Below are 24165 nucleotides of genomic sequence, written 5' to 3'. Positions count from 1 at the left end.
TAGAGGCGTCTCCAAACATGATTTTAAAAGCATCTGAAAAAAAGCTGATGGATTCTAATAGCATCTCAAAACTGCTACATTTAAAAGCATCTTAAATTACGGGAATAATTTTAAAACTGTCTCAAAACCTGCTCAAAACTGAGCAGAAGTTGTATTTCCCCTCTGCAGCTTGGGGATTGACGTGGTGTTGGACTTCACCGTTAGAATCCACGGTCCTCACCGGCCGACTTTTAGGACTTTGCCTCAGCCAGAAGATACTTGGGTCAGCAAATGAACACAAGTTAAATGCTTTTCGTTGAATTGTATTTATTAGGCTTATAAAGAGGGTTGCATTGCAGACAGCTAACATTGTGTAGCTTTACATTGGGCTACATTCGACTCTCAGAACAGCCTGGAAACACCTATCATACAGGTGTAGACGTGTTTAGGAGACAGGCTGTCTTATTAGTCATCCTTTCATTCCTTTGACTGCTTTTTAAAAATGCGGTGTGGGTTTATCCGCTTGGCGGGCTAAAGTAGGATCCGTCTATGTGCTGGAGACTATGGTGAGCTTGCGTGTGAGTTCACCCGCCTGGTGGGCTAAAGTAGGATCCGTCTATGTGCTGGAGACTGGTGAGCTTGCGTGTGAGTTCACCCGCCTGGCGGACTAAAGTAGGATCCGTCTATGTGCTGGAGGCTATGGTGAGCTTGCGTGTGAGTAGGATCCGTCTATGTGCTGGAGACTATGGTGAGCTTGCGTGTGAGTTCACCCGCCTGGCGGGCTAAAGTAGGATCCGTCTCTGTGCTGGAGGCTATGGTGAGCTTGCGTGTGAGTAGGATCCGTCTATGTGCTGGAGACTATGGTGAGCTTGCGTGTGAGTTCACCCGCCTGGCGGGCTAAAGTAGGATCCGTCTCTGTGCTGGAGCTCATTGTGGTTATAACAGCGGCGCATTTGTGTATTGAAGATGTATTCTTGTCACATAGGAGGAGAAAACGTTCATTCTGTAAAAGCAAATGTTTTGCATTGCAAACTGCACCGCAATGAACCCGACATATTTTTAAATGTGTTGGAGGAAGTTGTAAGCAGGTGTTTTCAGGCTATGCAGCTTTAAAGTCGCACTTCTCCCGCCACCACAACAGGTCACCGACCAAACTCAGGTTGTGACCATGACACCGTTAAAATGCACCGTCTCGCTGTGTCAACGCCAGTGAGAGGGAACTGAACCGCTGATTGCTCACTTAATACTGCCAGTATTGAAGCCCATACAAGCCAGAAGACTGGTTGCTGCCTGGGCCCAAAAGGGGGAGTGTAAAACATTGACACCACTACACAGCACACTTCTCTTGTAGAGCTGCACAAGTAATGTCATAGTTTAATTTCTCTAAGAGTAGAAAAACATTAAAGGTTTCATGATCTCAAGTCTCTTTTGTTGTACTTTTACAGACTCCATTCACTCCAAGTTGGTCTGATAGCACACTTCCAGGAACTGACTGGCGTGAGTTTGAAGAGGTCATGCAGATGGTGCTTCTTTTACTGGCTCATTTTGATGAGAAGGAAGAGCATCTGTTCCATTTGGTTGAGAAGACCAGCATTGCTGCGGAGGTTCAGGTGGAGAATGTGCCTCCAACACCCTGCCTTACTGTGTGTGGTAAGTAAACTGAACCAAACCTGCAAGCTTTCTCTATCGGTGTACTAGCACCCACATGTACTTTTACTTGTTTATTTTCATGTTAGCTTGGAGACCATTTTGAGACAGTGGCTAACATTTGACCTGCTAACAAGTTCTGCTAACAGTAGGTTGTGTGACTCTCATCCTATATTGAAATAAGTACCATTGAATTTATGGCTGTTATTGAAGCCCTTGTCATTAAAGTTTATTTTTTTGTTCATGCTAATTCTTAGGGTCCTCCTGCTTTGCCGCTGAGACATTTATGCTGAGCATCGACAAAGAGGTTGTCAACGACCTCATCACTTCCTTCACATCTGCCTGATGTTTGGCAGTGACTCCTGCCTCAACATACACGACCCCGTGGAACTACGGTCTACACTGGAGTTCCTCCAACGGTAATTAGGGCCTGAGCCAGAAGGTACTTCTGGGCGAAGACCCTATTATGTTTCGAAGTCAGAGAGACACGAAGTCAGCGCTTAAAGCAGTAAAAACACACACTTAAGAACATCACAGGCCTCTAAAAACATCACAGGGGGGTCCAGGGGGGGACAGGGGGGTGAGGTCCCCCATTGAAACCTATGGTGGCAAAAATTATATCTGAAATTGCTTCGTTTTTTTGGCTATTATTCTTTCTTTCTTCCGCCGCCACTTTAACGCTAAATTTGACCCCCTGAACATGCATGAAATTCGCTGAAATTTTGCACACACGTCCGGTCTGGCGAAAAATTTTATATTTAAAAAAAAAATTCGCAAAAACTCAATAGCACCACCTAGGGAGCAAAAAAACTCGCAAAAAATTTGGAGCGCTATAACTGCTTGCACAAATGTCCCACACACACGGGACCAACACCGTTGCACTCGTCTCATCAAGACGAAAAATTCATACGCTCTGACCTCTCACCTATCTACAACACAATGTCCACAAATTGGACAAAACTGTCAAAATGAGGACTTTTGCTCCTCCCCGAACAAAATCTATCTCCTCCTAAACCGTAAATGGCATCGCTTCCAAACTTTCACACATTACTCTCCCAACTGTGCTGATTAAAAGTTTAGTAAGAATTATATACTACGCGCTCGGTTTGGATTTTATAAGCCGTCAAAGTCGGGGAGACAAGTTTTACGTTACAATGGAAGTCAATGGGGAGGCTGTGTCCTCTCATGGTACATACTCTCGAACAAACGCTTGTCACGTCTACACTGAAACTCTCACAGCTTCACAAAACACAACACTGGATTCCTCAGAAAAATCTCTACAAAAATATGGAATTATATTCCACTTCCAAGCAACAAATGCAGAGTTATTTGCTTTTCACACACTAAAAATGTACACTTTTAAGCTGCTCTCCACTCCTGCACAGATGGCAGAGATTTGTTTACTGTAGTCATGGAAACCACAATTGGAGCTTCTCTGCCCTCATGTACATACTCTCAAACAAACACTTGTAGCTTCTAAACTAAAACACTCACACCTTCAGAAAACACACCATTGAATTCCTGAGAAAAAACTCTACGCACTGATGTCTTTATATTCCACTTTTGACCAACATATGCTGAGTTATGACTGTGTTTGTCAGTAAAACTGCCAAATCCTCCTCTGCTCTCCACTCTGACACAGATGGCAGAGAGCGAGCAGAGAAGGGAGGGGCTCTTAAAGGGCCGGCTCTCAGCTCTGCTCTCAGCTCTGCTCTCAGCTCTGCTCTCAGCTCTGACAGAGATGGCAGAGAGCGAGCAGAGAAGGGAGGGGCTCTTAAAGGGCCGCCTCTCAGCTCTGCAGTCACACTGTGCAGCGAACTGAGGCTCGTATCTCCTAAACTACAAGGCCTAGGGATTTGCCGATTACACCGTTGGATTGGGGCCGGCGATCCGGCCGCGGTTAGGCGGGGGCTCAGGCCCTAACAACGCTGCTTGCAGCTTTAATTAGGGCCTGAGCCAGTCCCTGGCAAAGACCCTATTATTTTTTTTTCTTTTTATAACATCAGAAAATGCAAGGCATTTGATATCCCATCTGAGATTCTCTCTCTCTCTCTCTCTCTCTCTCTCTCTCTCTCTCTCATATATGAAGGTGTCTCTTTTCAATCAATCCTGAGAAAGGCACCAAAGTCCAGTGGAAGAAGAAGAAGAAGAAAGTCTTCTCAGTCAATCCCAGAGTCTTCACTCTGACCTCAGACCTGGCTGACCATGAGTGGACCTCCCAGTGAAGTTGAGGGCCAGTATGATAGAAGGTACACTCAATGTTACAGTCACTGCAGACATTGTGTTTAACTTGATGTATAAACTTGATCCTCTACGTGAAATGAAAATGCTTTTCATGGCAGCTACCAACGGTGTCAAGATAAGGCCAAATGACTTCAGAGAGTTTGAGACCTGAGGGAGGTGTCCACGTCCTGAATGAGGATCAAAGGGCGGAGACGTGAGGTTGATTTATGCGTGGACTTAAACACACACACACACACACACATTCAACTGAAACACAGCATAACCATTCAGAGTTCTATAGAAAATAGTTCTGTGTTCACATTCTTATACATCATACACTGTACACACTCTGAGGACAAGTACGAGTGTGATTCATGACTCGTCCAAATATGAAAGCACTAAATTCAGTTCAGTGTCAGTGCTGTGCAAAATAAGACTTTTTTGTTGTTTTTGGAGACATTCTTCCAAAGGTGTGACATTCAGTGTTCCTTCATACCTAGAATGAAGCTAATTAGCTGTGATTTATTTTTTTAGTTTAACTAACACAACAGGAGCAGTGTGGGACAGCTTGTACATGTTCGGCGTTGTTGCACTGGTTTTGTACGTTAAAAAAGTTGAGTTAAAATTGCTAGTATTTGAAACTTTGGTTTATTTCAACCTGTCTCCCATTGTCATAAATGTGCTTCATGTGACAAGTGAGGTGAAAATATTAGTTGTCATGTTAGCCGTTGTCTAGATGCACCCTGAGCGCTGCTCCTAGCTTCAGACCCTTTACGTGAACGGGCACACCGCCTCACGTGGTCAGTATAAAAGTCAGAGAAGATATAGAAACCACATGTAACTGTGTTGGTAGCTTACCTGTTAGCCGGTGCAGCTTTAATACAGACCGAGTGGAGGTCATTAGCTCAAACATGTAAACAAAGATGGCTTAAAACGGGGAAGCTAACACAACACATTGACATGTGGCTTCTATATCTTCTCAGACATTTATACCAACAATGTGGGGAAAAAGCTTGTTTAGTGGACTAACTTTGCCGTGAAAGTGTGCCTGTTCACTGACCTTGTAACAGGTCTGCAGCTAGGAGCAGCGCTCCGGCTGTATCTGGACAACGGCTAATATGACAGCTAATATTTTACCGTCACGAGACACATGAAGCACATTTAAGATGATAGGAGACAGGTTGAAATGAACCGAAGTTTCCCTTCAGGGATTATTTTATTTTGATAATGTGAATATGTTACTGTAAGTACACTGATATCACTTTGTGGTCAGATTTGCACAAAAATATGCACTTAAATTTTCTCAACGTAATTGTAAAGGTTTCTTGTTACAGTTTGTAAGTAAAGTGTGTTCAGTTTACTACAGTGGTTTTGACATTGGAACAGAAAGTGAACTTGTGAACATTTCTTACATAATGTTCTCATTCTTAGATATTTTGCGATATGTGCAAATATTTGATGGTTACAACATAACAAATATAAAATAAAGATTTTCTATATTTGAAAAATTTTAAGGTGGATATTTTTTCTGGCTGTTCTGGTACATGAAGTAATTTGACAATATTAATTCATGCTCTGTCTATTAAGTTTACAGAATAGAAAGAATGACAGATTACACTGTCTGGCAAGTTCTGCATCTCACAACAATTGAAATGCTAATTTGTCTGAATATTAAAAGTATATTTGGAATCTGATATTTTCTTTTTATTATTACTTTATTAAGTACATTTTTTAACCATTAAATAAACAGTATCAAGGTTACTGTAAACAGGTTCATGTTTTAACTGTTATTTTTGCAGCAAACTAACATAAACAAATAACAGTTCTGTTCTGCAAAATTTACAGTTGCCAACACAGCATACCGTAAAGTCCTCTACATTGTCACCGTATATTTTACGGATTTTTTCTTACAGTGTAATTACTACCTTATAATGAAGCTTTTACAGTTTAATAATGTCTTGTGACCAAAGTTTTTCAGTGAAATGAAAAGAGATTACATGTAAAATAAGCAACCACCAAATGTAAATTGTACAGTAAAAGTGGCTGTAAATAATGGCATGGTCATGTTAATTTGGCTGAAAAGGGATGATGAATTTACCAGTTCAGTGCGTCAATTTTACAATGTTATTTTGTAAATTATAACAGTTTAAGTTGTAAAATTTACAGTTTGTTCTGTAATATGGTTTACATTCTGCAGTATTTTTTACAGTATTTTTCTGGCAACCACAGCTGCCAGTTTTTTTTCCGTAAAAACTACTTCTTTTTTTTTTACAGTGTACATATACACACACACATACATATAAATCCAACATATATACACACATTCATATATACATACATATACTGTACATACATATATTTATACACACACACACACACACACACACATATATATATAAACCAACAAAAGTGTGATACATCATAGGAGCAGTCTCTCCACGGTCCAAGAGGACCGCTTGTTATTTTGCGTCCCCACCATGGCAGCAGCATCCTGTTCTGTGATGGCGAGAGTGCATCTCTTGGGTGTTTAGAAGGTTCATGTCAGAAAACAGCACAATTTACTGAAGACAAGATAATAGACCTGCAATCAAATTAAACCCTTTACATTTTATCATCACCCAAGATGAAAAACAAACTTCTTCAAACTAGTCAAATTCCAGTTCCAGGGCATCATACACCCAGAAAGCACAGCCCTTTCATTCTGGCTTCACAAATTTGTCTGTGACTGTGAAATCTCTTGTAGATGTAAGGCTGGCCCATATGTGTGAATTGTTTCCATGGTGACGCCAACATCACAGACCAGATTTAAGATAAAAAACTTTATGATCTCAAAAAAGTGTTTGTCCATTCCACATTTAATTGGAAAATAATCTGAAAGATCAGTTTCAAAAACATCTGTTCTTTCATGAGAGATACCTGTGCTCAGGACTGAAACATTTGAATTCTTCTCTGAAAATAAAATATAATTTCAGACTGAAAGTAATAATAATTTATATGTGTTCATAATTGTGGGGCACTTCAGCAGAACCTCAACAATTCTGCTGGTTTAGATTTGATGCCATTCAAAATTTCAGCTGATAATAAATGAAAGATAAATGAGAAACATATTGTTTTTAACTGATTGTGGATCAATATGGTTCATATAAATGTGGAGTGTTTGTGTTGCTGCAGTCGTTTAGAATGATTTTCATTTAATTGATGTATATCAATAAATGATTTAGTTCCACTTCAGTTCATCAACATAATCAGTGAACCAAAGGAGGGACAGTTTTAAAGCAGCTGATGTGTGTGTGTGTGTGTGTGTGTGTGTGTGTGTGTGTGTGTAGGGGGTGGAGCTTGTCACAGCAGAAGGCTCATTGTCTGAGGAGGCAGCAGAGTGAGAGGGAGGAGGGTCGAGCGGGGTAGACAAAGACAACCGAGAGAGAGAGAGAGAGCGGAGGAGAGACAAAGAGGAAGAGGAGGAGGAGGCCGAGCCACCAACTCTCGCTTTCTTTCTTCATGTGGGGGAGGAAAGGGGGAGGATTAACCGGCTGATCTGCGACACGCGCTCATACATAACACACACTTATCCCAAATACGCACAAATAGACAAAAATAAACACAGCAGCACGGCAACGCTTCATCTGGATCAGCAGCAACAGCATCATCATCATCTTCACCGGTGAGGAGCCACAGACAAAGAGAGAGAGACAGTAGGTGGATGGAGACGTCCTCCCTCATCTAACAAGACAAATCCCCAGCACAAGAGAGACAGACTAACGGCCTTCATCGCCTAACCTAAGCGTCTGTATCTGTGAGATGGCCGACCACATGTTCCTGCAGCTGTGTGTGTGCTGAGTGTGTCGCGGTAGGTGGGTGTGTTCCGTGTGTTTGAAGCGTGTGTGATGGGGAACACCGAAAGCATGGAGAGCCAGTTGGCCGTCATCCGGTCCAGAGCTGCACCGGTACGACTCCCAATGCCCGACCCAGCCGAGCTGGAGGAAAGGTTCTCCATCGCACTGGTGATGACAGACACACACACACACACACTCATTACATAGACACACAAAGATAATGCACACTCATTACATGTAGACATTTTTACACACACATTATATACACACACATGCACAGACACACTATTATGCGTCACATTAGCTGATCAAGACTTTTGTGGTGAGGATGTTTGAACTTTAATGACCTTCGTCCTGATGTTTCAGAATTCCATGAATCTTCCTCCTGACAAGGTCCGTCTGTTGCGTTCCTATGACAACGAGAAGAAGTGGGAGCTGATCTGCGATCAGGTGAGTGGTATGCATTAACTTCAGCTTCTAAGTTTGTTGAATCTTAAACTCACTGCAAAGTCCCACCAGTTTTTTGGTTTGTCCCAACCCTTCTCTGGTGGCAGTCCTGAAATACACCAAGAAAGATATTCTGGGTATGATGGGTCCTGCAGCAGCTCTTCTTCTCTGCTTACACTGCAGCTCACTAGCGCCATCTCTGCATAATGGATGACCTACAGTCTTGTGATTGTTAAAATGCTTCGTATTGGTGCTAGAGCCGTGAGACTGATGGACAGACATATTGAAACAGACATACATATCCATGGATCGATCCACAGAGACACATCAGTTTATGCTCCTGTCAATAACTATGATTTAGGATTGGGGCACCATACATGATGTAATCCTGTTATATTCTATGTGTCTGATGTAGGAGAGGTTTCAGGTGAAGAACCCCCCCCACACCTACATCCAAAAGCTGCGAGGATTCCTTGACCCAGCTGTCACACGCAAGGTACGATGGGAATTGTAGTTTGTAGATATTTGATCATATTGAAGAAAGATAACATCATAATCCAATGACTTTGTGTGCTGTTAAATAAATTCCATGAGAAATTCACCTGAACGGACTGGAGCAGCAGGTCTGTCTTGTAGGTTAGTCCATAGGGTTCAAACCAGAACAACTGAAGATCCAAATGGCTTCTTGAGTCATGAAGTAAACACGCAAACAACCAACTGGTATCTTCCATCAGCTGCTGGACCTTAACAGAATTCTGAGAACCTGCAACACTGACTTTAGAAGCCACTGTCAAGGACGATCATGCAATAAAAGCCGTCATCCTCTGCAGCATCATTGCCAGCATCTACGTTCACCATTATGCTGATGACACTCAGCTCTACTTCTCCACATTGAATGACAAAACAAAGCCTGCTGATATTCTCCTCACGAGTATCTTGGAAAATTCTCAGAACTGGATCTCATGTGTTCCACTACCCAGACTAGAAACCTCAGTGCCCAGTGTGTCCTAATCTGCCAGTGAAATACTCGGATGATTATGATTCCACTCAACAAGAAGACACCCAAAACCTGCCAAATTCCAAAGATGACAATTAATGTTCTGAAGTCACTGGATTAGCTTGAACCGATGAAAACATTCTTCTGAGATCTTACATGGTTCTATGTTCTCGAGTTCCCCCTGGTCCTCCGTCGTCTTTTAGTTTTTCTAAGGGACCAAATATGCATCCTCATCCTGCCAGGTGTTCATCCACTTCCTACCCTGGCATCTCTTCAGGTAAACTCACTGACAAACCTCATGTGACCCTTGACCCCGGAGATGTAAAAGGTCATGCACATTCAAAACCACAAGATGCCAAATCAGAAGTTTCCTGCGCCACTGTCCAGATCTCACTGCACTCACCTTCTGAGAGCAACAACATTTACATGGTTCACTTTTTAACCTGATTCATTGAAATTTCCTGTCTGCAGAAGTTCAGGAGGCGTGTCCAAGAGTCCACTCAGACATTGCGAGAGCTTGAGATTTCTCTTCGCACCAACCACATCGGGTACCTGTCTGTCTGTCACCCGTCAGTCTGTCTGTCTCACCATGACTTGTCTGCTTGTCTGTCTGTCTACAACTTGTCTGTTTGGGTGTCTGTCTCTCTGTTAGTCTGTCTGGTACCTGTCTCTCTGGAACACATCTGTGAGCCAACTGCCTGTTTCTGTCTCTGTGACCCGAATGTCTTTCTGCAGATGGGTCAGGGAATTCCTGAATGAGGAGAATCGCGGTCTGGATGTTCTGGTCGAGTATTTGTCCTTTGCACAATATGCCGTCACGTAAGTCACGCTGAACCTCCTCAGCTGCTCAACAATCATCCCAACCGTGTTATCCTCATTTCAGTGCTTTGAAAGTCATCAGAAAAAGGTTATTGATCAGCTGATGCTCAGTCGCAGGCTACTTTCTCAGGATTTTTGTCACCATGCCATCCTGGATGAAAGTCTGAAATAAGCCCATTCAAACATTTAGGTTTGATGGTGAGCAGTCAGAAGCTGGTGGTGAAGTGTCGTCCATTGACTCTCCCTGGAGTCGGTCCATAGAAGATCTCCACGGCGACTGCAGTCTGCCCTCCCCATCATCCTCTGTACCGCGAGCAGCACGACACTCCATCAGGTAACAAGAAGAGTAGTAGAAGAGTTCAGATCATCTGATGTCAAATCTTTGACATTTTTTTTTGCTTCAGTTCAACTCTAGTGACTCGCTCCAACACGCTGCCCAGCCGCCGCACACTGAAAAATTCACGACTTGTGTGTAAGAAGGACGACGTCCACGTGTGCATCATGTGTTTGCGAGCCATCATGAACTACCAGGTCAGACTTCGATATCCATCTGACCTTTATTCAAACAGTTTCAGATGTCCTTGTCCTCACGCCTTTAAGTATTGTTTGAGTTCATGATGGTGGATCTAATGACGACCCTGACTCTTTTAAAGTCACATGATCACACATTGTTTTTTGAAATACAAATACTGAGTCCTACATTTTCTGTGTGATTAAACTGGAATCATGTTAGGTTTTAATAGTGTAATTACCATCTGATCATCTTTCTCTTGTCCACCTCTTCCTCAGTATGGCTTCAACATGGTCATGTCTCATCCTCATGCTGTCAATGAAATAGCCCTGAGCCTCAACAACAGGAACCCCAGGTAAAACATCACATATCTGGAGTACAGAGATCAATAAACTAAAACTACCCACTCACGAAACTTCAATGATGGCTTCATGAGTGACATCTTGTCACCAGGACGAAGGCTCTGGTGTTGGAGTTGTTGGCAGCCGTGTGTTTGGTCAGAGGAGGACATGAGATCATCCTGTCTGCCTTCGACAACTTCAAGACCGTAATCAAACACACACACACACAAATGTGTATGTGCCTGATCTGAGACAAAGTGTTGATTAATTTACTGATTGATTATTCTCTTCCAGGTGTGTTCAGAGTCGATGCGTTTTGAAAAGTTGATGGAACATTTCAAAAACGAAGACGACAATATTGACTTCTTGGTCAGTTGAATCAAACCAACTTCATGTGATCTTTTTCTTAATTTGTTAGGGTCCTTGCCAGCCTTCTTGAAAACTTTCAATCATCTTCCAAGACCTTCAGAGTATTTTGTGAAAGGTCAAAGCCTGTATTTTCATTTAAACATTTCCTTATAAGTTAACATATGTTATCAGCACATGAATGGTTGATGGTTGATGACAAAAACAGAGACACCTGAACATTTTTGTAAAATAAGTGATTTTCAAGCCACACATTGACTTGATATTTGTCCGTCTTAATTATGTTCTTAATCCTCACTCCCCATGGCGTTACTTTGATAGTACATTAAAAAAACAAAAGTTCTGGTCCTGGTCCCTGGACCACCAGAGCATCAACCCTCCTGATGAGGGGCCTCATGCAACACCACAGGCCCCTGGAGAACCACAACATCCATCTGTTTAAAGGAGCTGCTTCTTCACTTGTTTTTTGGAACTGAATTTGCAGTATTCTGTCACAGCAGCGTTCTCTACTGCATGATAGAGACAACACTAATCGCTGGAAAATTTGGGCACTGGCAGGAATGAGTTTAAGAACAATTATCATCCATCCCTCTATTTTCTAAACCGCTTATCCGTTAAGGGTCGCGGGTGGAGCCTATCCCAACTGACATTGGGCGAGATGCAGGGTCCTCCCTGGAGGGGTCACCAGTTCGTCGCAGAAACATCAGGAAGAATTAGGGGTTCAATATCTTGCTCAAGGATACTTCGACATGGTCACCAGGGGAAGTGAGGATCCAACCGGCAACCCTTCATTTGCTAGATGGCCACTGAGCCATGCCGCTCTCGTGAACATCTACTAGAATCAATAGTAATTCTGCACAATATGAATGAAGGTTTTCTGAGACTCTGGCATGTAACACCCTTGGAACAATGACGACCATCTCACCCTGTTCAATAATGTGTCTATTCGATGGTACATCTTATCAAACATGAATCTGTTGCCATGGTTACGATTGTCAGGTGGCATGCATGCAGTTTATAAACATCGTGGTTCACTCAGTGGAGGACATGAACTTCAGAGTTCATCTGCAGTACGACTTTACCAAACTCAACCTGGATGAACACCTGGAGGTAACGTGACTGCAGGCCACATGACTGAGTGACAGTAAGCAATGTGACCTCTGACCTATCTCTGCCTTGGTCACCTCCCCCTTCAGAGGCTAAAGCACACAGAGAGCGACAGGCTGCAGGTGCAGATTCAGGCATACCTGGACAACGTATTTGACGTTGGAACATTGCTGGAGGATGCTGAGACCAAAACCGCAGCTCTGGAGAGAGTCGAAGAGCTGGAGGAGAACCTGACCACGGTGAGGGAAGGATAGAGGGACAGATAGGTAGAGAGGGGGTGGGGAGAGAGAGGCAGTGATAGAAAGGTGGAGAGATAGGTTTGAGCATGACACAAAGAGAGAGGACAGACATCTACTAACCTGTCTTTCTGCTCAGATGTCAGAGCGTCTGCTGGATGTGGAGAACGAAGCTATGCTGAAGATCGTGGAACTGGAGAAACAGCTGATGCAAACCAACAAAGAGCTGGATCAACTCCGGGTCATTTAGCATGGAAACATACCCACTCATCTGTGAAATATGACATAAAACACATATTAATGGAAGACTGTGTCTTCACCTCTGCAGGATGTCTATGCCAGTGCCAACACACAGGTGCACACACTGCGCCGGATGGTTCGGGAGAAGGACCAGACCATCCGCCGTCAAAGTCGTCTGGAGCGCCAGGCCCAAGAGGCTCAACAGGCTGGTGGTCCTGGAGCACCTCAGCCCCAGAGAGGAGAGGGTGATGGAGGTGTTGCAGGACCTGCCTCCCCCTCCCCTCCTCCCTGCCCAAACCTGTCCCCCAGGTAAGACACATGATGGCCAGTTTTGATTGGAGGCAGTACATCATCAGCATGATAATACAACCTTAGCAGTTAAACACGTGATATGAACAAATATCTAGCCAACCAGCTAACCAGCTCCTGTCAACGTTTGAAGTGCTTTTACGGAACAGATTATTGATTTCCTCCTTCACTCCACCTTCCAGCCCTGAGACCGTAGCCTATCACAGCATGGGACCAGGAATGGGTGGAGCTCCTGGCATGCCGGCCCCACCCCCACCACCTCCTCCACCACCAATGCCAGGAGCAGGTGAGAGGGAGAACGCTTTTGTGACTCCGATGATGTGATCAACTCACAACTAAACTACTTCTTCTCATCTTAGTGTCCAACGGGCCATACCCGACCCCTCCTCCTCCAGCCCCTCCTCCTCCCCCTCCTCCCCCTCCACCACCATGTCGGACCAGCGAGCTCTCCTCCTCCGTCCCCATGCCTCCCCCTCCTCCCCCAGTGGCCCCGCCCCTTCCTGGGTCAGGGGGTTCACCCACCGTCATCTTCAATTCTGGACTGGCAGGTGAGAGTTTAGAGAATCAGAGGTCATGATGATGATAGTGATGATGATGAACATTCACACTAACCTTCATTTCCTCTCGTTCTGCCATCAGAGGGACCGCTCAAGTTGTTCTGTACGTTCCCCTTTATACTGTCTGTCTCTCACCAGTCTGTCTGATAAAAGGACTCATTTAATATAGCACCTTATTACATTGCTGGTTCTCAAAGCGCTTCCCAGTGTCATCTCATTCGCCCATTCACTCACCAATCAGGGTTAAGGATCTTAATGAAGGACAGTTCAACATTTTCACGGGGGGAAGTGAGGATTGAATGAGCAACCTTTAAGTTTCTAGACAGCCATCTTCCTCCCAGCCATGCTGCCCCCTGATCTGCTCACCTGTCTTACCAATCACCTGTCTGTCTCCCAGTCTGTCTGCTCACCTTTCTTACCAATCACCTGTCTGTCTGTCTGTCTGCTCACCTGTCTGTCTGCTCACCTTTCTGTATGCTGACCTGTGCAGCGGTGAAGATCAAGAAGCCCATCCAGACGAAGTTCAGGATGCCGGTGTTGAACTGGGTTGCCCTAAAACCTAGTCAGATCAATGGCACCGTCTTCAATGACATTGATGATGAGGCCATCCTGCGGGTAACAACTGTTAACCTGACTCCTCCCATCAGGTTCAAGTTGACATGTCTGTCTTACTCTCTGTTTACTTGTCTCTCAACCCATCTGTTTGTCTAGGACCTGGATGTGGAGGGCTTCGAGGAGCTCTTTAAAACCAAGGCTCAGGGTCCGGCAGTGGACTTGACTCTGTCAAGACAGAAGCTCCCTCAGAAGGCTCCATCCAAAGTGTCTTTGCTAGAGGCAAACCGAGCCAAGAACCTGGCTATCACCCTGAGGAAGGCTGGCCAGGGTTCAGAGGTTATCTGCCGAGCCATCCACACGTGAGTCAAAGGTATCCACCACTTGGATGCTTAGTCCGTATGATTTTGTTGACCTGAATTGTGCTTACATAGGTTTGACCTGCGGACGATTCGCGTCGACTTCGTGGAGTGTCTGATGCGTTTCCTGCCGACAGAGGCAGAGGTGAAGTTGCTGCGGCAGTATGAGAGAGACCGAAAACCTCTCGAGGCTCTTAGTGACGAAGACCGCTTCATGATGCAATTCAGCCGTATTGAACGTCTCAACCAGCGCATGTCCATTATGACCTTCATGGGCAACTTCAGTGACAACGTCCAGATGCTGACACCGGTGAGTCTCACAGGAAGAGACAGATAGATAGGAAGTGAGAGACAGATGGATAAAGACAGACATACAGGAAGAGACAGACAGAATGAGACATACAGGCAGGTAGAGACAGACAGGAAGAGATACACACATGGGCAGAGACAAAGACAGAAATAGCAATCTAACATCTTATTTCCTCTCAGCAACTTCACGCCATTATTGCTGCATCAGTTTCAATCAAATCTTCTCAGAAGCTGAAGAAGATCTTAGAGGTCAGTCGATCAATGTTTATTAATAGATATTCCATCAAAAATCGACCATGTGACAGCGTATCTGTTGATCTTTAGATCATCTTGGCGCTTGGAAACTACATGAACAGCAGCAAGAGAGGTGCTGTGTATGGATTCAAGCTGCAGAGTTTAGACCTGGTAACACACACGCACACGCACACGCACACGGCATGGAGGAGCGTTCAATGGCATCCTCACTCAAAGTTGTGTGTTTTCAGCTATTGGAGACCAAGTCAACCGACAGGAAACAAACACTGCTTCACTACATTGCCAACGTGGTCAGAGACAAATATCCTGCAGTGTCTGTCTTCTACAACGAGCTGCACTATGTGGACAAGGCAGCCACAGGTGAGTTAGCCCACAAATCACAACACTGCTCATCCTGTCAGATCAGTGGAGAGATGCTGATCATTGATGATGTCATCTTCCTTGACTGAGTCGTTCTGTCTGTGTCAAAGAGTATGTTGGCGAAGTCCCTCCTGTCCACTCGTCCTCCTGTCAGTCACATTAATCACAGTTATTACTGATGGAATTGATTGACACCTGAATGGATGAAAGGAGTGCGAGTCTAAAAATCCACAGTGGAATATCGATGAGCCCAGCCCGGTTGCTGTTGATGTGATGATGTCATGTCAGGACCAGAGAGGCTGTGAAAGTCCCTCTACTCATGTCCATTCAAGAAGTGGCAAATATTGTTGGACATACGTAGCCGACTAAAACTGTAGTTGTAAACTGTCCAGAGGAAACTCTGCTCCACTTGGGGCTACAAGAATATGTTGGAGAGGAAAACATGTTGGTTCCGATGCTGCCTTCTTTCAATCGCTGATGAACAAAATCCAGATTCCCCTTTGCTAGAACAACAATCATGGAGGTTAGTTGCAATTGTTCTATCAAACTAGAGGAACAAATCTTGGAGGCTCAAATATATTTGATGATGGTGTTGATTGATTGTTGTGGTGAACAGCTAACTGGTGCATCACTGTCAGAGGTGCTGCAGCAAGGAATTGTGGGATGGTATCGTCTTCTCACTTGGCAGGAAGATGCTCTGGTGTATGGTGATGCTCGAGGAGCAAACAGAGGAAGCTGGAGCTCCGTCCTGAGAGTTCTACAGTTTCAGCAGCTCCCATCATGGCTTCCATAGAAATGCTTCAGGGTCACATGGCTCAGAAAGAATCCATTGCCAACATAATTGACTATTCACACATACCCAAAGACCCAATGCCATCCTGGGCAATCCACGCACCCTTCGCTTAGGGTTAGGGTTAGCCTAACCCTAAAAAGCTGGGACACGGATCAAAACCACAATTTGTCTCCCTGAAATGCCAAATATCTGTTCCCTTGTTTGTCATCACGTATGTCATCACCTGTGAGCACAGTGAGTCTGGAGAATGTCCTGTGTGACGTGAAAGAGCTGCAACGAGGCATGGAGCTTACCTGGCGGGAGTTTAGCGTCCAGCATAATGCCACCCTGAAGGACTTCATCAGCAGGAACGAGTCACGTCTCAGCAAACTGCAGGAGGACGCCCGCATAGCCCAGGTGAGCCCCCCCCCCCACTCTCTCTCTCTCTCTCTCACTCACACTCACTCACACACACACACACACACACACACACACACACACACACACACACACACACACACACACACACAGAGGCACCCTAACCGGATAAGTCAACAAACCAGGTAAGAAGTGGACAGCAGATCACACCTCCGTCCTTTTTATTTCTGCAAGGACCAGTCCTCTCTCAGTTTGCTCCATGTTGATCCAGATCTCACCCTGGTCAGGTCAGGGTCAGATCCAGAATACCATAATAATGCTTGTCCACACACCGCTGCTGCTCATGCGTCCAGGTCAACTGTCATTATGCACACACATGTGCTTAAGGACCCCTGGTGGTCAGTGGCAATAAAGAACATGAGGAAACAACATTTCCAGAACTAACCTCCGAGCCAGCTGAGGTCAGGTTGTTGTCAATCACATTAGTCCTCCGCATAGCTGCAATTTCTATCTGCAGCAAATTTTGTTTTTGATTCCACTGATTTGGTCACTTACATGTTCCTAACATGTACATGCACATACACACATATACATGTGTGTGTGTGTGTATGTATGTATGTATGTATGTGTATGTATATATAAGTGTGTGTGTGTGTATATATATATATATATATATATATATATATATATATACACACACACACACATATATATAATATGATATTTACATACATGTATATACATACATACATACATATATTCACACATTTATATACATTATGTATGTATATGTACATTGTGTATGGGTTAGGGTTTTATATATATATATATATATATACACACAAAAACTGTACATATATATATATATATATATATATATATATATATATATATATATACACACACACACACACACACATATATACATATAAACATGTACATGCACATACATACCCACATATACATACATACACATACACACACATATATACATATATAAACATACATATATACATATACAAACATACATACATATATATATACATATACAAACATACATATATCCACTGTATTGCCAAAAGTATTTGCTCACCCATCCAAATGATCAGAATCAGGTGTTCCAATCACTTCCATGGCCACAGGTGTACAAATGAAGCACCAAGGCCTGCAGACTGTCTTTACAAACGTTTGTGAAAGGATGGTCGCTCTCAGGAGCTCAGTGAATTCCAGCATGGAACTCTGATAGGATGCCACCTGTGCAACAAATCCAGTCGTGACATTTCCTCGCTCCTAAATATTCCACAGTCAACTGTCGGCTGTATTATGAGGAAATGGAAGTGTTTGGGAACGACAGCAACTCAGCCACGAAGTGGTAGGCCACCTAAACTGACGGAGCGGGGTCAGCGGATGCTGAACCGCATAGTTCGAAGAGGTCGCCAACTTTCTGCAGAGTCCATCACTGCAGACCTCCAAACTCCATGTGGCCTTCAGATTAGCTCAACAACAGTGCGCAGAGAGCTTCATGGAATGGGTTTCCATGGTCGAGCAGCTGCATCCAAGCCATACATCACCAGGTGCAATGCAAAGCGTCGGGTGCAGTGGTGTAAAGCACGCCGCCACTGGACTCTAGAGCAGTGGAGGCGCGTTCTCTGGAGTGACGAATCACGCCTCTCCATCTGGCAATCTGATGGAAGAGTCTGGGTTTGGCGGTTGCCAGGAGAACAGGACTTGTCTGACTGCATTGTGCCAAGTGCAAAGTTTGGTGGAGGGGGGATTATGGTGTGGGGTTGTTTTTCAGGAGCTGGGCTTGGCCCCTTGGTTCCAGTGAAAGGAACTCTGAATGCTTCAGCATACCAAGACATTTTGGACTATTCCATGCTCCCAACTTTGTGGGAACAGTATGGAGCCGGCCCCTTCCTCTTCCAACATGACTGTGCACCAGTGCACAAAGCAAGGTCCATAAAGACGTGGATGGCAGAGTCTGGTGTGGATGACCTTGACTGGCCTGCACAGAGTCCTGACCTCAACCCGGTAGAACCCCTTTGGGATGAATTGGAGCGGAGACTGAGGGCCAGGCCTTGTCGGCCAACATCAGTGTGTGACCTCACAAATGCGCTTCTGGAAGAATGGTCAAAAATCCCCACAAACACACTCCTAATCCTTGTGGACAGCCTTCCCAGAAGAGTTGAAGCTGTTCTAGCTGCAAAGGGTGGACCCACGTCATATTGACTAGGAATGGGATGTCACTAAAGCTCATATGTGAGTCAAGGCAGGTGAGCGAATACTTTTGGCAATATAGTGTATATATACATATATAAACATACATACATACACACACACATATATATATATACACACACATATATATATATATATATATATATATATATACACACGTATATATATATACTTATATTTACATACAGTAAATAGATGGATATATACACACACACACACCTACACACACACATAATATATATATATGTGTGTGTATATATATATATATATATATATATATATATATATATATATATATATATATATATATATAAATAAATCTCCATCTCACCCTTGTAGCATGGTTCTGTGTCATCCTCTAGCACAGGTCTTCTACCAGGGGCCAGGGGGCTTGAGCGTTCTACGTAGTATCTTAGCTGTTCCTAGGACTTCGCTCTTATAGAAAGAGGTTTCAGGTGTTGTTCCTGGAATCTGCTGGAGCCACTCTCTCAGTTTGGGGGGTCACCACCCCAGGTGCTCCTACTGCCACATCAGCCTAGATCTTTCACATCCATTCTAGCTGTTCTTTTAATGGTAATTCTCAACTTACTCATGTTCTTACTTTCTGATGTTGGTGTTAGTTGGTATCACCACTATCCTGCAGTTTGTCCACCACTACGATGTCCGCTTTGTTCGCCAGTAGCTGTTTGTCAGTCTGGAAGCTGAAGTCCCACAGCACCTTAACCCTATTGTTCTCAACCCATTTCAGTATTTCCCATTGGGATTTGGGTACTTCCAGTCCATACTGGGTTCAAATGTTACGGTACACTCCCCCTGCCACTTTGTTGTGCCTCTCCATGTATGCTTTTGTGGCTAGCATCTTACACCCCGCTATGATGTGTTGGAATGTCTGAGGACCATCCTTACACAGCGTGCACCTTGGGTGTTACCTGGTGTGGTAGACCTTGGCCACTGTGGCTCTTGTGCTTCCTTGATGAGTGCCTCTGTGCTGTCTCTCAGTCCAGCATGTTCCAGCCATTGAGAGGTCTTCTTGATATCAGCCACTGCCTCCATCTGGCGGTTGTACCTGCCATGTAGGGGCTTGTCCATCCACGTTTGCTCCTCTTCTTCCTCACTCATCAGGTTTCAGCTGTCTGAGGCATTCACTAAGCAGCTCATCTTTGGGAGCCATCTTCTTGATGTACTCTTCGATTTTTGATGTTTCATCCTTTGGACAGTGGCTCTGATGTCTGCCATTGAGATGGTTACAGGTTCTTGTTCTGGGAGGTCTCTGTGGTCACTTCTCAGGTCCACTAGCCATTGGGAATCAGTGTTGTGTGATGCTTCTCTTTCCAGTATTTTTTCCATCTGAGCTCCTGGTTGATTGTTATTCCCCTGCCACTGAGATTTCACTTTGGCTGGGTAGCGGAGAACATCTTGTTTATTCTCCTAGCCTCTACGTCTTTGGTGTATCTGTTCAGTCGGGTGGCCAGAGCTGTTAGCCTTTGTTTGGCAGTTTCAAGTACCTCTGGTATGGACAGCTTGATGTATTTCCTGGGCACACCTTTATTCACCATGAGTCCTCACTGCAGCTCTGCTAGCTGGCTAATTTCTCTCCTTGTTGCCTTTATTTTGGCCTCTCTCCTTCTCTTCCATGGCGGGTATTGTTTCTTTTGCTCCATTTCCATGTCTAGCTTGTACACTAGCATCTCCAGTATTGCTGTTACCACACTGTCCATCAGCTTGTTGGTCTCTGCGATAGTTGCCATAGGTATTGTGTTCAGCACAGCATTCACATCCACTTGTCGATCTTCTGAGGGTCCTTGACAACTCAGCTTCTGTATTTGTCGGCGGTTCTCAGTTTCTTAATGGTTCATGATCTTTCTTCTTAGGTCAGGCTTAGGCAGCTCGTTTTGAGGCTGTTCATATCTATTGGGGCTTGGTCCCCAATCTCAGTTGGTTGGGGTGATGGTGACAACCCCCCGCTGAACTGTTGTCCTGGCTCCTTGCCGTAGCATTGTTGTTGTATCTCATTAATCTCTAGTTGTGACAGTAGTTTCCAGTTCCAAATGTTGGAATACTGGGCCAAGAGTTGTTTCCTTGTTAGCCTCGATTGCGGGTTTTGAAGCATCCGTAGGTTCCACATTCTCTGCATGTATCCTCTCTCTCTGGGATTGCTCATATAGTAGCATTCCAAATCTTCTGTCCTCATCCACACACACATATTTGATTGAACAGGTGTCAGGACCATTTTTTTCATTTTAAAAGTCGACCAGATTCATTCTGCCATTCCTGTGGGAATTTTGTGCAGATTGATGTGCCCTCTATCAAAAATAGACATCTTCCTTGCAAAGTATTGTCTAGATGAGCCATGATCACATCCAGCTGCTGCAGCGCTGCTATAACACGGTACCACTCTCTGTGGTGGAAATTGGAGGTAAGGGTCAGATCTGGTTGGTCCATCATTTCAGAAACATTCTACAGTTGTTTGTTCTGAAGGAAGCATGATGACATCACTGCTCCAGTCCATCACGGTTTTCTCTCCCATCTCTGATGCAGGACGCCTTTGAAGATGCTGTGAAATTTTTTGGGGAGAGTTCCAAGACGATGCCACCATCTGTCTTCTTCCCAGTCTTTGTTCGTTTTATTAAGGCCTACAGGGTGAGTTCATACATCCATTCATCATCCATTCATCCATCAGGTTGCGTAAAACCATCATTTGTGTGTGCTAGCTGGCGGAAGAAGAGAACGAACAGCGGCGTCGACAGGAACAAATGTTACTGGAGAAGCTGGAGCAGGAGGAACATCATGAAGAAGAGGAGGAGACTAAGGTAACACACTATCATTTTCAATATCTACATTAAAACCATAATTTATTTGGTTGAATTTGACGTCAAACGTCACCCTCACCCCTATCCCCACCCCCAGTCGCCATCTCACAGGGGGAAACGGCAGCAGCAGGAGCTCATCTCAGAGCTGAGACGGCGTCAAGGAAAAGACAGCCGCCATGTTTACGAGGGGAAGGACGGCGCCATTGAGGACATCATCACAGGTAAACACCTGACAAGTAAACAAACAGCATACCAGCTCCTTCCTGTCTTGCATCTCATTGGCTGCTTTGTCACAAATGCAGCTCTGAAGACCGTCCCCTTCACGGCTCGATCGGCCAAACGCAGCTCTCGCTTCTTCTGTGACCCCACCCACTCTGAGGAACACTATTGAGACATGACATCAGAGACAGAGGACATGTCGTCTATGGTGGCCACACCCACCACAAATTAAAGGGACCAATTAGCACTTTGACCATTTCTAATCGATGTGATGACGTCACGTACTGAACATAACTTTGTTCCAGTTTGTGAGCACAGATGGTGTCCAGATTTAACCTCTGACCCATGAACTCCAGATCTTGTGAACGCCATCGAGAGTTTAACACGATCTGGTGTAGAAGACAATCTGAAGATATTTTTATGATGTGAGTCAATGTGGTGGCAGCGGCACCGCAGAGCAGCAATCTGGACCTACTGGATCAGCTGAGTGCCTCCTTGGTCAAAGGTCAGAGTCTTGCTTCCATCTGGGTCAGCAGGTTTCTGGATGATATGGGTTCTTACAGTCTGTGTTTTGTTGATCTTGAACAGGGTTCTAGTCCTCTGGGCTGCATTCTACTGGGTTCACTGGCCTCATCAGTCTGGTTCCACCAGTTTACATTTCATAAGCTGAAACTGTGACTCTTCCCTGTAACTAACTTTCTGTCAGTCATCTCATATTGAGCCTTGTTGTTAGCATTTGCTATCATCAACTAGCTGGCATCAGCTGATTAGCAAGCTAGCTAGCACCAGAGTTACACTGCAAAGATGTTAAGAAAAATTATCCTGGTTGCTGTATTTTCTAACGTGTCACCTGGACCACGAAAGGCGGCCCACTCTGTCCCAGCTGATCCAATTTGTCTTCACCTTTCCATCAAGCACTTTCACATCCCCGCAGAAGCTCAGCAGCCACTTTGAGCGTCATCACTTTACACTATCTGGTTGAAGAGCGCTGAGCAGATTAATTGACCTGATGTTTGACCTATTGGTCTGCTGGACACCTGAGGACACCTGAACCTGCTCACAGAGACCCCCCCCCCCCAACACCCACCCACTTATCATGTCAAGTCAGAACAAGTCAAACATGAAGACTTGAAAAAGCACAAAGTTTTTTACATGTGCAAACATTTTCTAGCTTTGCTTGTGTTTGTTTGTTGCTTGTGATTCTACATTTGCTGTAAATAAAAAGGCCATGTCTCCATGACAATGTTACATCCTAGTTTTTATTAAGACGCTGTCACACTCAAGTAGCTCTAACTCTTCAACAATGTTTCACATAATTCTCTTTTTCTCAATTCAGCAACAATCAAGCACATTTTGGATTGGCTGTTAAATGAGTCCTTGTTTATTATTGGCTCTTAGCCTCAATAATATTTCCTTACAATTTTGGAAGGGGTATACTATTATTAACACGTGTATACTCAAGGCCCATTTATGCTCAACGTACGTACGGAAATGTATGCGTTAGTTTCAAACGATGTTAGCGTCACTGCTCACATACTTCCATGAGTCCTTTACATTGGCATGAATGTTAACCAACCCATCCACCAGGGGGCAGCCCATAGTCAAAAGTGTATGAAAACAAACTCAAAAACAAACATGGTGACTGTGGAGGAGGTATTGAAAATGTATATCTTGCATAAAAGATAACCGGGGGCAGCACTGGGGAGGCGGTGGTCATTAAATACATCACGATGAGGCAGGAGAATTCTTTTCTCTAATACTGCCAGTGAGAGAAGTTGACCACGAGCTTCATTTTCAATACTTAAGAATGTCCACCGGACCATTCAATAACTTGCTTAGCCAGGTGGTCTCCCAAATCCAGCACAATTCACACAATCTCTCCTCAGAAAGTTGCACCATTGCTAGTTCTTCTTTGTGTCTCACTAGAGCTACGTATCGGTCAGTGACAGCAACATTGTCCCCACAATTTCCGGTGGTACTGCTCCGTTTGGTCCATATCCATAAGCTTCATGGAAAGGTGCAGTATCCGTATGCACATTTAAGGCTGGGCATAAATGGGCCTCAAGGCTGTTCATCAAGTTAAGTAATTACAGGTAAATAAATCATCCATGAATCGTTCTTCTCTGACTTGATCTGTGCAGTGAGTAGGTGGTGTGAGTGACAGGTTGAGTGACAATTCTACATTATCATCCAGAGAATAAGTCAGAGGGACGACCTTTGACCCCAAGCCCCATCACCTGAACACACACACAAAGGTCTGTTAAGGTAACCACATCAGCAAGTGTAAAAGTCAACTCAGGC

General features: G+C 44.4%; 3 protein-coding genes and 1 pseudogene across 4 annotated transcripts in view; 1 reads left to right on the top strand and 3 right to left on the bottom strand.

The window, feature by feature from the left end:
• Nucleotides 1–17144, bottom strand: part of LOC147272947 (cyclin-dependent kinase 5 activator 2-like) — a 28383-nt gene extending 11239 nt beyond the window's left edge. Inside the window, exons 1-6 of one of the 2 annotated variants that reach the window (XM_086202760.1) lie at nt 14095–17144; nt 12630–12777; nt 12411–12500; nt 8186–8238; nt 8030–8092; nt 6268–7847 (exon numbers count right to left, since the gene is read on the bottom strand). The gene's annotated coding sequence lies outside the window, so the exon portion shown is untranslated. Of the gene's footprint in view, nt 1–6267; nt 7848–8029; nt 8093–8185; nt 8239–12410; nt 12501–12629; nt 12803–14094 lie in introns of those variants that run through there. The other variant, XM_086202761.1, reaches the window with a different exon arrangement.
• On the top strand, nt 237–23558 carry fmnl2b (formin-like 2b). Its single transcript, XM_086202756.1, has 34 exons — nt 237–262; nt 1425–1629; nt 1716–1774; nt 1884–2045; nt 3716–3875; nt 3969–4063; nt 7176–7850; nt 8049–8132; nt 8545–8625; nt 9598–9674; nt 9862–9945; nt 10136–10279; nt 10350–10476; nt 10735–10811; nt 10910–11003; nt 11092–11166; nt 12163–12273; nt 12360–12509; nt 12646–12747; nt 12835–13055; nt 13238–13341; nt 13415–13603; nt 13695–13715; nt 14103–14227; nt 14324–14526; nt 14599–14833; nt 15013–15081; nt 15157–15237; nt 15318–15447; nt 16476–16636; nt 21374–21475; nt 21547–21645; nt 21743–21866; nt 21948–23558. Exons 7-34 carry the CDS (start codon nt 7734–7736, stop codon nt 22034–22036), a joined length of 3276 nt encoding a protein of 1091 aa, XP_086058882.1. The 5' UTR covers nt 237–262; nt 1425–1629; nt 1716–1774; nt 1884–2045; nt 3716–3875; nt 3969–4063; nt 7176–7733; the 3' UTR covers nt 22037–23558.
• On the bottom strand, nt 19162–21750 carry LOC147272946 (uncharacterized; annotated as a pseudogene).
• The window catches only part of rgn (regucalcin), a 13465-nt gene continuing 12375 nt past the window's right edge, over nt 23076–24165 (bottom strand). Inside the window, exon 8 of the mRNA XM_086202759.1 lies at nt 23076–24101. Within this exon, the coding sequence (XP_086058885.1) occupies nt 24051–24101 (51 nt within the window). The 3' untranslated portion in view covers nt 23076–24050. The remainder of the gene's footprint in view (nt 24102–24165) is intronic.

Source organism: Aulostomus chinensis, chromosome 1, assembly GCF_037954235.1.
Source record: "Aulostomus chinensis isolate RoL2024-O1b breed Wild chromosome 1, RoL_Achi_v1.0, whole genome shotgun sequence".
Taxonomy (NCBI): Eukaryota; Metazoa; Chordata; class Actinopteri; order Syngnathiformes; family Aulostomidae; genus Aulostomus; species Aulostomus chinensis.
This window is presented reverse-complemented; position numbering and strand designations above follow the sequence as displayed.